The sequence below is a fragment of the Ascaphus truei genome, chromosome 2 (genome assembly GCF_040206685.1).
Source record: "Ascaphus truei isolate aAscTru1 chromosome 2, aAscTru1.hap1, whole genome shotgun sequence".
NCBI classification, from domain to species: domain Eukaryota; kingdom Metazoa; phylum Chordata; class Amphibia; order Anura; family Ascaphidae; genus Ascaphus; species Ascaphus truei.
Window position 1 is genome coordinate 391,456,326 of NC_134484.1, and position 16,114 is coordinate 391,472,439.

The 16,114-nt window shown below is 39.6% G+C and overlaps 1 protein-coding gene across 1 annotated transcript in view; it reads left to right on the plus strand.

The window, feature by feature from the left end:
- The first annotated feature begins 270 nt into the window (after positions 1-270).
- Positions 271-16,114, plus strand: part of VWDE (von Willebrand factor D and EGF domains) — a 132,090-nt gene continuing 116,246 nt past the window's right edge. Inside the window, exons 1-2 of the mRNA XM_075587233.1 lie at positions 271-567; positions 12,122-12,306. Coding sequence (XP_075443348.1) covers positions 474-567; positions 12,122-12,306 — 279 coding nt within the window. The 5' untranslated portion in view covers positions 271-473. The remainder of the gene's footprint in view (positions 568-12,121; positions 12,307-16,114) is intronic.

A 16,114-nucleotide genomic window follows, 5' to 3' on the forward strand; every position in this document is an offset into this window, starting at 1 on the left:
TTAAATATTTGCTGAGTAGTTTCAGAAGGGTTTGCAGATTTTAAATCTAGAGTGTTTGTGAACTAGAAATGATTCATGACAAATATGTAATATATTCCCTGCCTCATAGTGAACTACAGTACAGTAATACAGCTCAATACAATATATAAGAAATCCATTTCAGTTCTTGCACAAACCTTGTGTTGTTGGAGGGACATGATGCTGGAGGCGTGGCTGGCTACAGAGGTGGAGACAGAATCCTGCATTCGCAGTTGACTATGATGTCGCTTTGGGAGTTGGAGTGAAGTAACCAGAAGATAAATGCTGAGCTGCAATAGTGTTGTGGTTTATTTTACTGATGTTGTGCATGATCTTCAACTTTTTACACTCTTGAAACTATCTTCAGCAAGAGCAGAGAAAACAATCAAGTGGATTTATCTTTTGGGAAGAGTGCAGGACGGAATATACTGTATACTGCACCCACCTATCCCCCTATGGTCATGTTAGCAATGCCACTTAGTTTATTGCAAGGATGTTCCACAGTTTGGATTATGCTGATTATTCTGCAAGCGATGAGCTGTCAGCAAGGTAAGGATGGTACTGTATTTAGAATACAAGGTAATCGGAGGCTGCCTCAGTATTTAACATGTACTGTATTTAACTTGTATATAGATGGAATAGAGAAATAGACTTTAATCTGCAGCTGTAAATCATTTTATGTTTGTGATGTATTTTGGGACTCTTGTAAATCTCAATTCTCTAATGACATTGTTTGACTTTGTAGTTTTTTTCCCACTGAATTTGATTCTAGCCTGGTGTTAAAATAATGCTTTTCAGTTTCTTGTTTACTAACATAATCACAAAAATTAACTGCGAGGCTCATCATATGGCTACGGATGGACATGGATATAAAATGAATAGTCAGATATTAAAATTACTTTTATTTTAGCTTTTCGTTCTCCTTTGTGCTTATGTTTAATAGAAAACCCCAAAAGAGCAAAATAATCAAATAGGAGGACATGATGAAAAATAAATGTTTGCGGAATACCATGAGAAAACCAATACATTAACATAGTGTACAAGTTAGTTTCTTACCAGACATATGTTTATGTAAAGACTCTGAAATAGTATATGCTTATTTGTAACTTGATGGTCACTAGGGGTTAAAGTGAATGCAGTCTACAATATACAGTATGCTGTTAAACTACTGCTATCTGACCATGTATCTTTCACTGATGTCTTCTTCGACATGTTGAGTTGCTTTGAAGTTTGAGAGACTGCAGTTCCTACCTCTATAATGAGAAGAGATTCTCATGCGAATAATCCACTCGGTTAAAATCAGCACTGTTTAAAATCTAATTTTAGGGAAATCGTGTCTTACTTACACAAAATAGTTTACAATATGTATGAAGGATCAATTGATACTTTCCTGGCTATTCAATAATCTTTCTGTTGACTGTTTAAACGTCCATGTTAAATAATAAACATTTAATGGGAGGTGTACAGGTTTGTTGTACATTGTCTTTCATTTATTGTCATTACTGGTAAGTGATTATAATCAGTTTTCATGCTCTGTTTAGATGCGGAAACTAATGGCACCTTTTTAGTCTAATTTATCTATCCACCATTGATTTCATAGATGTAAATGTGTGTTGAAAGACACTAATATGTTGATATATACACAAATACGGATTTAATTCCCATTAATTAGTTAATTGATGGTAAGGGAGATCTTATTGTTATTTTCCTGTAAAATCTCGATTAATCATTTCATCATATTATTGTATTATTGTTCTGTTTTTCATTTGGTACATTTCTTTATCAGATATAATCTTGCAGTATAAGGTTCTTCTCCTGTAATATACATTAAGTAAGCTGTTACTTTCATTCTTTTTCTTTTCAAGTCCTTTACTTCACTATAATCAACCCCCCCCACCACCCCCCCCCCCAAAAAAACCAAGTGGATTGCAAACTGGCATGGGCAGAAATGGCATGAAATCTGTGGCTTACCAGTACCTTGTCGTTTGTACAGAACTTGTCTTAACTGTCAAACTGTATATTCTTAAAAATATACTATTTGCTGATTTATTTGTATTTTATTATCATTTGATCTTGTGGTGGGGGGCACCTATAAAAAATATATTAATGGATTAGCTTTTTGGAACTGAATCACAATCTCTGTGTTCTCAGTTCCACTTGTCAAAGGACACAGAAGAACCTAAGGAATTTTCAACTGCAGAATTCCCATTTGTTTGTAACTTGACACAATACAGAAAATAATCTTTGCTGAAATTCTTTCCAAACACTTGTCATATGCCTATGGAAATATGAATATATTGTGATGTTTCTTCAAGATATATCTTTGTGATGCCTTTTTATTAGGCTCACTGAAGTTTATATTGGGAAGTCTCTGGTTGCTAGCCATCTTCAGTTACCATTTCTGTATTAGAAACATACAGTACCTGCCAAGCGACACCAGGTCAATTGTGCTATGGAGATCCAGGCTGGTCTTTTTTTTAATTTTGTGTATTCACATCCTACTCTATTACAGCTAAGTTGCCAAGAGGCCAGCAAATCAGAACAGAGAACCGGGACTGAATCATAATCACAGAGCATACTGAGAGTTAGTGAGCACATCCTGTACTGTATGTAGAAATGTTACAGCTACAGATGTGAGGATGTCTTCACATTTGCTTTGGGATACGCTTTCAGTTCTTTTCTTACATTTAGAAATTTCACAAAAGTTCCCATTGCTCAGAATTTTGCTAGAATTTCACTATTTCTACCAACGTTTAGCAAATATGGCAGTATATAAAGGGCCATGTAACCTATGTAACCTGTGTATAGCTTGCCCACCAAATGTCTGAAATATGTAATCAAGATAATAACGGAATAAAACCATGTGAACACAACTGTATCTTGGAGATCTATTACGGTGGTATTGTAGGAAATACTTTTTTTCTACAGCATCAGTTTATTTTCTGAACATTTGTTAGAAAAACAAAATATGCATGACCTGTTGTGATTTCTATATTAAGGATTACTTTGGGAGAGACCTGTCAAATATCAAGGCAATAAATTATGTTTGGAGAGCCTCATAAATAAGCAAATAAAGATGAACCTAGAAATCACATTCTTTTATCTGTATGATGTGCAATGGCCAAAGGTAAATATTTGGATTGTGAACATTTGTGCCAATGTATTTAAACTGTGTTGCATTATTGCTATTTATTTTAATTGTCTATTATGGTAAACATGTTTCTCTTTCTCTTCTTACGTTTGTTTATTCATTGTAAATTATCTGTAAGCTTCATAAATTTCTAACTTGTCTAAAAAGCCTTTGACTGATTTGAGTAACTTGAGTTACTTGAATTACCCCAGTCGTCAAGGCATCATAAAGGAACCTCTTGAAAATAATGGACATTAAGCAGATATTTTATATTGTTAATAATACTTTGAATTACATCCACTTTGGTGCATGATTATTAGAAACATTTATCACAGTTTTCCCTAATAATGTTTATGTATATTTAATGAAAATATAGGAATCAGCAGTGTGCAGTTTTTGTCCAAACATATTTCATGATATGTAATATATATATAAAATCACCAGAATAATTAATTATGTATTCAAATAATATAACTAAAATTGTAAAATAATTGAAAACAGATATATAAAAAAAATAACACCCCAAGTTTTCAACGCCACAGGTCCCAGTGCTACATACTGTTTCAGAGTGCAAGGTTAATAGCTTAAATGGTGCACAGCCATTGGTGGTGGGTGGTACCTGCACAGATGGCATTGGTTAGCTGAGCTCAGTTTTATTTCTCAGTTATGCTCTCACTATCAGCCCCAGATATGTCAGATGCAGGTCCACCAGCAGTAAACTGGGCCCAGGACTACTGCCATTACCTAAGTCCATGCAAAGTGTTGAGAGAGGGCAGGTAAAAGGGTGGAGGGGCTGTTACTGAGCAGGGTGGGCTGGAGGGGTTTCAATTTGTTAAGAGGGTAAGTGTGAAGTCAACCCACTGCAACCCTGGAATTTGGTGTGTCGGCCAAGCACCATGTCAGGGACATCAGTCCCAGTAGTAACCCCCTGTTAGCAACCCTGGTCACATGTATATGTTGGTTATATTGATATACGTTTGCTGGCAACTTTAATGTAGTACTACTGGTGGAGGTGGACAGGGCTGGGCTTGGTGCCCAATGGGGCACAGACAACCCTCTAACTTCTGATGTGACTGTGGGCTGCCTTTACTGCTCTGCACATTGGGCCTGCCAGCAAATCCCTAACTGCCTACTGACCACATTGGGCCAGCCAGCACAACCCCCATCCACACAGCACATTAGTCGTGTTGTCTAGGCTGATAGATTCCTGCTGAAAATGCCAATTCTGCTTCTTAAGCTTTATTTCAATAGCTAGATAAGTGGTATGACTTTGTTTGGAGTATCATTTTTGAAACTGACCTCCCGTGTGGATACTTCAAGAGGTTGCAATACATTACACACGTGGGCCATGAGTTTGCACTCCAAGGGAGTGAGGGAAGCTGTTACCCATTTCCCTACTGCATCGACACACTTTATTCGAGCAAATACCCAGTATGTACCTGGCAGATACCTGGAATGCGCCGCTCCTCACCTCTGACAAGCCCCGTTGCGTTTGCCTTCCCAGCCTGGGTTCATGCCTGGCTGACGGGCGGCTGATCTGTTAAATGATAATGATTAGGATTTAATAGGCTGCAATGCTTCGCGTGTCTACCAGATGGCATAAATTCATGAATTGTAATGCAGTATATATATATATATACTGTGCAGTATTGCAGCCAGCGGGAATAAAATGCTTCAATCCCTGCCTGGAAAATAACCCAATGCACTCGGGCAGAAAACAGTCACAAACCTCAATACACCCGGGTATACCCGAATTCGTGGGACTAGCCGAGCTCGAATAAAGTGTGTCGCCAGTGTACATCACAAGATGATGTATAGCTGCATATTGCTTGTTTCTGCTGTAAAGTAAGTCTAACATGTAGAAGGTTGAATTGCACCTGGTTACAATCTCTTGCTTGTTCCGATGGCAAGGCATATTATGGGACTGTTGCAGGTCATACAGCTTTCTTCAGGCTGTGGTAGAATTTCTAAAGTGGTCACTGCTATGGTCAGCACCTCCTGTACAATCCTGATATTTGTAGGAAAACGTTGCCTCGCCAGGATGGTGGTGTGCGCGAAAGAAAGGATGTGCATGTAGTAGACAGGACAGAGTGTACATACACTGTTGGTATTGTTATCAAACTGTAAGACCTGGGGAAAGCAAAGGGGCCTACTCTATTTATCAAAAGATTGTTCTAGTTTGTCCAAGAGATTGACACCACGGTTCTTCATGGTGAAGCTAGTGGATGTCCGTATTGCCTTGCTGACTTTTGATACACATTTCCCTGTATATAGTAGGTTTGGAATGGCCTTTTTGCAGAAACAAGATGGAATTTGGTAGTGTGGGCACAGAATTGCCATTAAGTCGATGAAAGTCTGGTGAATCAATAGCAGATATGGGTCTCAAATCTAATACTACCATAAAAGCCATAGCCTTAGTTATATTCTGTCCCACATGATGCCTGTGATCATACTTATTTTTCATTTGAAAGGACTCCTTAAGAGTCAACTGCTTGTCTGATGGACCCAAGTAAGTCTTTCTCTTTACTTTCTCTGGTTATGCATCTTTGTCAGAAGCGTATACCAAAAAAACAAGCAGTGGCTCTGGCAGAGTGTAACATCTTTTAAAGATTTATTGGGTCTAGCTCAAGTAGATGATTCAGATGACGATATAAAAGTAATTTTAAATCCCATTGCAACTACTGTACTACTATTCTTTGCTGGCACTTTTTTGTCCAACTAACTGTCAATGGTATGACATCTCTGCATGCGACACAGCATTGTGGCAGTTCCAAGGAGACTGAGATTGCAATTGCATACAGCTATGTATTTGTTGCCTTGGTCAAGGGGTACAATGCATTCCATAAAGTCTTTTTTGGTTTTCTCTGTGGCATACAAATATGCCGCTTGATTGGTGGCAGCAGCTTTTCTTAAGCAGCAGTACCCTGACCACCTTGCTCTTCCTCAATGCTGATGGTTGCTGGCTCTAGAGGGACAAAGCACAGTAATCACACAGATTTACAGTAGCAGATAGTTCCCTTGTCATGGCGTTCCCTCTATCCGTACTACAAAGAGTTTGCTTACACTTACTGTACACATGGTTTTTGTTAGAGGGTCCTAGCTTGCCCACATCCACAGGTATCTGCTGTGTTCTATTGCTGTTATGGGTATCACTGATGTCAGAAGGAATTGGATTAGAGCTACATGATGTAGAAAAAGTGTCTGACTTTGCCCTAGACATGTTACCTGTCCCAAACGCCAAAATATATGTAAACATTTCTTTACATTTTACTTTAAAATTGATCAAAAGGTAAATCACCAAAAACAAAAAGTTAAATAAACAGTAGCTTGAAATATAACACAATCTGCGAAATATACCTTTCTTATAGTATTGCTCTTAGGTAAACTAAGCAACAGTAACACTAAGTCACTCACATGGACAATTATATCAGTATATATAGAACAGTCTTTTTGTGCACGTGAAGCTTGAAAGATTGCACAAGGATAAACTATACATTTACTATAAATTTACTGTTATGTTAAACCAACTGGAACTGAATAGATTGGTAAGGAGTAAAGACAGATCAGCGAGTGATATGCCAACCTATTATAGTTTATACTCAAAACACTCAAGTAACCTAACGGTGTTCACCCAGCTGAAACTGAATTGACTGGTTCAATTAGTACTGTTTAGATGGTGATTAGCCACTCTGTTATACTATATACTAAATACCCAACACACACAGGTAACCTAACTCGAACTGTTTTACTGGTGCACTGATTCGGGGTAGAGACAAGTCAGATGGTGGAATCTGTATGCCCTGTATGTCTCTATCTCTCTCTCTCTGCCCCTCTGGTTTGTGTGTGTTTCTCTCATTGCCCTACTTTGCTTCTCCTGCAGTCTGCCTTATCTCTCTCTGTTTTTACTTGCCTCTACTCTCTCCCCCTCTCTCCCCCTCTCTCCTCCTCTCTCCCCCTCTGCTGTGTCTCTCTCTTTGCTCTTCTACTCTGTGTTCCTCTCCCTCTGCATGCTTACTTCCACTCTCGCTTCCCGATACATGGGTGGGAATAAAAAATAAGATTTCAGTTTAAAATTGGGTCGGGTATGGAGATCCGGGTTTGCAGTCTTGATTTATTCAAACCAAGAATGCACATAGCACTCAGATTCGAAGAATCCAACACACCCCCGGTTTAAGGGTTCAGGTTCCAGGAATTCTGAACCACCCATCCTTAGTATTTTCTACATAATTTTGTTGACTGGAGTCTCTTTATTTGGGAGAACTAGCCCCAACTTTTGGCTTTATGTATTTAATTTAGGAACTATCTGTCCCAGGGACTTATGTGAACTTCATTATTATTTTCACATTTATATGATTCCGCGTATTATTCTGAGCAGATAAAGTTCACTACCACATATATATTTTTTACAATCTGTAGTTACAGAAACAAACATCAGAAAAGGAAGAGAATGGGTTGGCTGAGCCATTTATGGAGTTCCGGTAAACTATAGGGCTGAATCTTTAGGGGAAAATGCTGAACACAAGAAGCAATCTCAATACGTTAGTTGTTGGTAGAACTTTGGGAGGAAGAAGTAGATGACTATAAGTGTAGGTGTAGGTGAAGTGGTGTGACTTGGTATATATTTATATTGTTGTTATCTGTTAATGTGGGCTTATGGTTTTCAGTGTGTTAGTGCCTGTTTATGGATAAGTATCTGTGTACTGTCCGCTGTGTTTGTTTACAGTTTTTGTGTTTACTGTCCTGTGTTTTGCTGGCTGCATCTCCTGTGTTTTTCCATTGCACACTTACATTCTGTTGGGATGAATAGTTAATTATAATGGTTTTTGAGATTTATAGGAGCAGTTCCACCTTCGTTTAAAAAAAAAAAAAAAAAAGGAAACTCAACATAACTTAACAATGTAATTAGTTTGTTTCAAAATATGTGATCATCCTTAAATAAAACATTTGCTCATTTTGGTTTCTTCATTGGCCCTAAAGAGAATAATGGACATATGCCAGTGAAGTATTTCCTCTATAATTTGATGTTTGAAATAGTTATTTGTAATGCTAATCTCTGAAAAAACAAATGCAACAGTCATTCGGCTTCACTTCCTTTATTACAAATAAGACAGGTATTAAAGGCCTGAATAGGCTAGTGGACATGGGAATAGTAAAACACGGGGACGCACATGGATAGTTTCACTTCCCTACAACTACTGTAGGAACCCTTATGAGTTGTTGTGGACTATAAAAAGTTTGTAATGTTGAACAGTACTTTATACAACTACATTTCAAGTCAGCATGTTTTCTTTTTTATGGAGTTATGAGGAGGGCTGCAAGTGACAAGCTAAATATACATATACTTTACTTTACAAAGCAGTTAACCAAGTGTTTACTTTGGCTGAAATGATTAGGAGTAGTCGTTATGCCCCAAAAGACTAATTATTTATTATCTCATGTAACAATGTACACAATGTACACAATGTCAGTATTGTGTAAACTTACGGTTTGAAATAAATATAAAGATGCAGTGTTTCTTCTCTTGTTATTTTGTATAGATTAATGATTGTCTAGTATGGTCCTATCTAATCCTGACACTGTGCAGATGCAACATATTAATCATGGCCTGGTTCCACTTAGTTCTCAGATTATTGAAAACAGATCCACTCTTCTTAGCTACTGTTGTTCTTGTGTAAGTTGATAATATGTATTGTGATTCAAAAACACTATGTGGCCTATGCTATAAGCGTTCATAAAAAAATCAACGGGCCATTTAAATCACCATTTTTTTAAGCGTTGCTACCATGGTATTCAGAAAGCCATGATTACCTGTGATAGGAAAATTCCCAAAACGGGCAAGTTGCAGCGACATGATGATCGCCTATCTGAAAAGGCCTTACCCAGCTATTTCTTTCAGTTGCAGAGAGAGCTGCTCATTGAGAGCCGCCTCTCCCTGCGCAAATCCCGCCTGAAATGTATGTTATTTTAATATACATTGTATTACTAGTGTAGATGCGCAGGGGGCCTCCAGAGCAGAACCACATTGATTTGAGGTCTGGGGACTCCCTGCTCCCTGTTATGGGGTGCCGATATCTCCTATGCATTTTCTTCTCATGGTCACATAACGCGTGAGATTTAAATGCATAGGAGATACCGGCACCCCATAACGGGGTCTGTATCACGGAAGCAGGGGGTCCCCGGACCTCAAATCAACGCGGTTCTGCTCCGGAGACCCCATGCTCATACACTAGTATTAAAATGTATACTAAAACAGCTGATACCCACAATAAACATTAAAAACACAACAGCACTAATAACCACCTCATCTACGCCCACATGATTGATACCAGAGGCCATTAGTGTCTGTGGGCCCTCGGGTGGTCCCTGTGGGTTTCCAGGGGTACTCAGGTTGTCCCTACGGGTGTCTGTGGGCCCTTGGGTTGTCCCTGCGGGTGTCTGTGGGTCATCAGGATGCCCCTGCGGGTGTCTGTGGGACCTTGGGTGGTCCCTGCGGGTGGTCCCTGCGGGTGTTCAGGGGTCCTCAGATGGTTCCTGTGGGTTTCCGGGGGCCCTTTGGTGGTCCCTGCGGGTCCCCGCTGGTTTGCGGTACTAATCCTGTGGCAATTTTTTTTTTTGCTAACATTTAAATAAATACACACCCTCAACTCATACAGTACAGTAATGGGCAAAATAACTATTAGGAAAAACAAAAAGTGAACTCAATATACCAATCACTGGAAAGGGATGGTTTCCGATCCCCACTAATACAATACATTTATTAACAAACAAAAAAAGGTACTGTTTAATTAAATACTTTTTGTTTTTCCGAATTAGCCTACTATTTCTAAGTGCACCACTCACATCTACAGGCTGAGCTGGAACTGCTCTTTCTTTATTAAACAAAATAACTATATGATATGGATAATAGCTCATTTGTCCATTATAAAATCAAACATTAGCCAGCCAGCATAAATAAAGTAAATAAAACTTTCTATTTACCCCTGCCATCATGAAGGGAATCCTCGTCAGCATACTGCAGGTCCATGTCCTCCGTTGCCAGCAAGAGTACATGAAAAAATACAATCTAATGGCCCCTAACCCCTTAATCATTTTAGCGATAAATAACCGCTATAGTAATTAAGGGGTTAACCCACCCTACCCCGCTACCCACTTGGGAAGCCTAACCACCCACCCAAGGGCCCTGCTCCTCCTCCTGCTGGTCGCTGAGGAGCATTTCAGCTCTTCCAGTTTCCCTCTTCAAAACGTAAAGTAATAGAGAGCTTAAACACAACAATATTTTGTACATGTAATTTGTACAATTATGCTATGCTGTTATTAGATTACTGTATTCACACACTTACTCTGTTAGGGAAAACCACCAACCAGACACCCTCCATTGGGTTTCAGAACTCCTGTGGAAACTCCCAAGCCAGGAAGGATGGGATGCTCGGTGGAGTCCCTTTGTGCTCTGTGAGGCGGCCTTGTCAGCTCGCTGCCATATTAATATTAGTCAACCTAGACATTCTAGACATTTCTAGTGACATTGTTATGTTGTATAGGAACACGTGTGTCGTGTTGTAGACAGCGCATGTGCAGGCATGGGCAAAGATATTCAGTGCGCCATATGCAGCATATATACTGAATTGCAGTTACATAAATAAACCCCACAAATAATTCTGCCGGCCAAGTTGCGGTAAAAAATGTGTTTACGCAGCTGTAATTTCGCACTTTTTTGTGATATCAAAAACAGTAAGTCTGGACACATCTATACCATGGTGAGTGTTAATTTACTACTTAGGTAAAGTGCTGCGAATGTCCAATTCTTTCAACAACAAAAAATACAAAGTAGCCACACTTGAAGATACATGCACCTTCCTTTAAAGTTATAATAAGATAGAGAATGTGTTGACTTTATTTGTGGTATTGAGGATTGTTTCCTTTTTTTCTGACTAGTGATGACAATGTAATTTTTTCAAAATGGTAATGGAGAAGAACAATAATTACCAGATAAAATTAAAATCAATCCCATAAACAGAAACGTAATCATTTTTGCTCAAGGAAATAAACATTTTACTTAAGGAGGATTTCATCTTTTTAAAATCAATTAAAAAAAAGCCAATATCACTGATAAGTTATTCTGTGGCACAGTTCTTTATATGATGTTGTTTAAACGTAAACTTCTCTGTCTGTGATGCACATAAATTACCACACAAAAAAATCTGCCATTTAAATTACCCACTTACATAGTTACATAGCAGATGAGGTTGAAAAGACACATATGTCCATTGAGTTCAACCTACTGTTTCTTAAATGTAGTCCTATATTTGTATTTATATTGATCCAGAAGAAGGCAAAACACAAAAAAATTCCAGTGAAGCATTAGCCAATGATGTTTCATAAGGGAAAAATTAATTCCTTCCTTCCAGTAATGACAATCACATTTATCTCTGGATCAATATTCATACTATGTTTCACTTATTTGGTACATGCCTTTCCTTTCTAGAAAGAGGTCTAACCTGTTTTTTTTTTTGTTTTTTTTAAAGAAATCTATTGTATCTGTCACCACAGTCTCCATGTGTAATACATTCCACATGTTAATAGTCCTTACTGTAAAAAACACTTTCATTTGCTGCTGGTGATATCTCTTTTCCTCCAATCTCAAAGATGACCCTGTGTCATTTGCACTATCCTTGGGTTGAAACGTTCAGCCGAAATATCCTTGTATTGACTTTGTATATACTTGTAAATAGTCACATCTCCTCTTAGACGTCTCTTTTAAGATGTAAACAAACCTAAGTTGGATATCCTTTCCTCGTCCATCCCATTTAAGTGATGAATGCTGTCTTCTCTTCCACCCATACCCCATTCTATGCATGATAACATCTTATAAGCCTTTACTAAATTAAATGCAGCACTTTTTGTTTTTCTAGTCTGTTTGATATTTTTAGCTTGTTGATTAAATTGTTTGTGATATTGTCACATTTCTTTTGACAGCTCCAGAGTGCGCTTCAAGTGGACATCAGATTCTGCAGAATCCTTACAGAAGTTTGGACTTTGATTCTTTAAGACTGCAGCAGTCTGCTATTCATGATTTGATTTGCGACCACTCATTGTCTTCGGGATGGTACCGCTTTATGATCTTTGATAAACCAGCTGAGATGCCAACCAAGTGCGTGGAGGTATTGGTGCAACTAATCTTAATTATGAATAGTAATAGATTTTTTTTACCAGCACGATTTGCTAATTACTTATAATCATATTTCAATCATCACTTGTCATTATTAATTCCTTAACATATTAATTAATAGTGCTAAAAATATTTATTTCTCTAAGCCTGGTGCAATCTGCTTCAGTGCAATAGGCACCAGGAATTCAGAGTCCAGTTATTTGGACTTTTCCAACACTGTAAGAAGGAAAAGCTACAGTATGTATTTTTCCAAGCACATTTTTTTCTTAGATGGTATTAAAACATGTACTATATTAGTAATTTAAGGAGTCTATTTATTAAACTCTATTAAGTGCTCGGCAATATGCAAATTGTGTATGTAAATGAGGCAAAATTTAAAAATTACATATTCATGGACTATTCATTAAGATGCAAGCTTGACGATCTCCTAGATGGAGAGTTATCTCCAGAAATCTGGCCTCCCTTAGGTAGGCGACATAGGGCTAGGAGAGAAGGGGAGGAGAGAAAGAGAGGAGAACGAGATTTCATTTTTACCAAACATTTATTTATTCTGTACATTGAACTATTATCAGACAGAAAAAGCACAAATTAATTTATTAAAATAAAATCAAAACGAAATTTTTCTTACATCACATAATACTCTATTTACACACCATTTATCTTTACAAACATTTGTATTATTCTTATTAATAATATCAACTAATAAAAACTATATTCTACTCATCCATCAGGTGATCAAAGCTTATAGTAAAACAAATTCATCACATTGTCCAGAACCTAATATCGTTTGTAACACATTTTGCCTCAGCTTGTAAAAAAACATTAAACAAATGGCATTTCTTTAACTAAGATAATATTCCGCACCAAAAGGGAGACATTTTGAAGAAAAAAAACAAATATGTCCTGTGACAGGGTAGTTGCCTTGCCTAATTACATTGTATGTGTAGCCGTTGTTGCCTAATTACTTTGCATGTGTAGCTGCTGGGTCCAGCATTGAGCTGGTTAAATCTCAGCCTGAGGTAATTAGCCAGCCCTCAGCTGGAACATTGGCAGGGCTTAAATGTCTGGAACCTGCTGCACCCTATGTCTTAGCCTGGAACCTTGCAGGAGCACACTGCTATTGGAATCACAGACCCCTGTTCTTGCTTAAAGACTGAGCCTTGCGGACCAAGGACTCAGCCAAGTTCTGGACTGTTTAAAATGGACTATGCAAACCCTGCTTAAAATAAGCTGCTTTATGTTATTTTGTATGTACGCTGAATGTAAGCTCTTTTGTGTTCCACATTTCAAGGCTTAATAAAAAGGCTATTCACAAAACCCCCATGTGTTGTAGCCTTCTCACTGCAACCTATGGTGCGAGAAGTGGGATTCTGAGTGGCCCCTGCATCAGGAGGACCACACGGAAAAAAATACATATTTTTTATAGAAGTTTCTGCAGGAGAAGGCCAGGCAAAACGGACTACTACTGCAGCAGCATGCACAGTTCCTTACCCAGCAGCAGGCAGCACAGGCTGAAAAACAGGCCAGGCAAAACAGCAAACAGGCCAAGCAAACTGTACTAATACTGCAGTATTTGCAGCAGCAAGCCCAGCTCCATATCCAGCAGTAGGCAGCCCATGTACTGTCCTGGTCCCCTCGATCTGCTCGACCAGAACGTCCGGACACCCACCGATTTTCCTGGGGAAAAATGAAGCCGGCTGAGAACCCACAGGCTTTCCTATTAAACTTTCATCACAGGAGAAGCTCAGGCTGTAGATCAAGCTATGGACTATAAGCAGGTAAAATCATCCATTTTAAATCGCTTAGGCCTGACCCCAGAAACCTACCGACAGCAGTTCCAGAACTTGAATTACACCTCTAAGGTGACACCCGGGGTCATAGCTCAGTGCTTACTGGGCTTGTATACTCGGGGGATACAGCTCAAGCAGTGCACCAAAGAGGGATTCTAAAACAAGTATTTCTGGAGCAATTCCTAACCTCTGCCATATGCTCCTGGATAAAATGCTGTGCTGCCATAACTTTGAATCTGCCTGTTTAGCTCATGCAAAACTTCCTTGGGCCGAGGACAAGGAGAGTGTCCAGGATCCAATGGCACAGACTCCACCCACTCCGGATGATGCCCAAAGAGGGAGGCCAGGCAAGCATGTAAACTACAACCCATCAACTCGGGACTGCCAAGCCCCATGAAGGGATCAACCGTTCCAGCAATGGAGAGGTTCTGATGCCAGTCCCCGTCGATTCCCTCTTCTAGTTCCTGATGTCAACTCATAGCCAAAAGAGGGAAACGTCAGAGGATGCCGCACACAGAACACACCCAGCTCCTGCTCTCCAGTCTCCCATCCAGCTAAGAGGTATCCAAATCAACCCCCTGCAAGAGTGTCCTCTCCATGTTCTATCTGTGGGGAACAGGGCCACCGTCATATGGAGTGCCCACAAATGGATTGTTCCTTCAGCAGGCCTGTCGCCTCAGCCTTCCTCAGAGAAATCTGCAAGCCCCGGCTACTTCCAGTCCTGATTGGGGGTAAATCTGTCCAGGGCTTCGTGGATTTGGGCTCTGCAAAAACTTTGTCTTCCAGGAACTTTTACCGCCTGAAGTGCTTTCCTTTGACTTCTCGTGGAGCATAGAATGTATATATGGTGATATAAAATGATACCCGACTGCCAAAATCCTGCTACAGTTAAAGGGTAGGGAGGCCAGGATAGAAGTAGGAGTTGTTCCCTGCCCCAGTTTTGCTTGGCCAAGACTGGCCCTATATCTCCAGTAGACAACGGGTTCCAAAATCTCAGAAGCAAAGATGCTGTGACAAATAAGACTGGTTAAACAAATCTGGTACTCTAGATAACAATACTAATATGCATAAGTCACAAGTAATGACTGTGAATGACAAGAAAGAGGACAAGACAGGGTCTGGAGATTTACCTGAGCTGTCGCTTCCTGACTTTTGCCAGAGGGAAGAACCGTTCCTTCATAGATAGTATTGAAAGGTGGTCAAACCAATGACAATGTATTGGCTGCCCAAGGCGTAATGGTATTCCCTCATTTCACATCAGTAAATGATTTTCTGTATAGGGTCAACAAGCATTCACAAACAGGGGAGGTCACAGGAAAATCTTGGTTCATAAGGTGTTTGTTAAAGCCATATTCAGCCCATATTCTCCATTGGTGTGGTCACCTCGGCAGAGACAAAATCTTTGGCCGTATTTTATACCAGTTCTATTGGCCAGGGATGCATAATGAGATCACCAAATTATGTGCGGCATGTCCTGAATAACAGCTAACCAGTCTGAAGGGACAAAACAAAACTACCCTTGATCTCGGTTCCCTTTGAGAAGTTTAGGGTAGATGTAGTAGGACCTCTAGAATCATCTAGATTTTGCCCTGCACCCCGTACCTGCTTTCCACCATTGCTCACGCACCCATTACCGTGTCTCAAGCGTCAAATGACGCCCCAGGGTCATGTGGGTAAATGCTATGGGAAAAGAGTGTGGGCCTCTGTAAGCGCCGCACCCCCCCCAAAACAAATCTTGCACCCCCAGTTTGTGCACCCCTGATCTACAGTAAACACTGGTGGGCCCATCTAAATGCTGCCCCCAGGTCTTTGAGAGTGGCAGGGCTCACCGCCAACCCTAAGAAATGTGCCTTAGGGAAGACCGAAACAAAATACTTAGGCTATGCTGTTGGGGGTGGGAAAGTAAGACCACTGACCAATAAGGTAGCTGCCCTGAAAGAAGTTTCCACCCCACGGACAAAGACACAAGTACGCTCCCTGTTATTAGAAGGTTATTACCAATGCTTTATC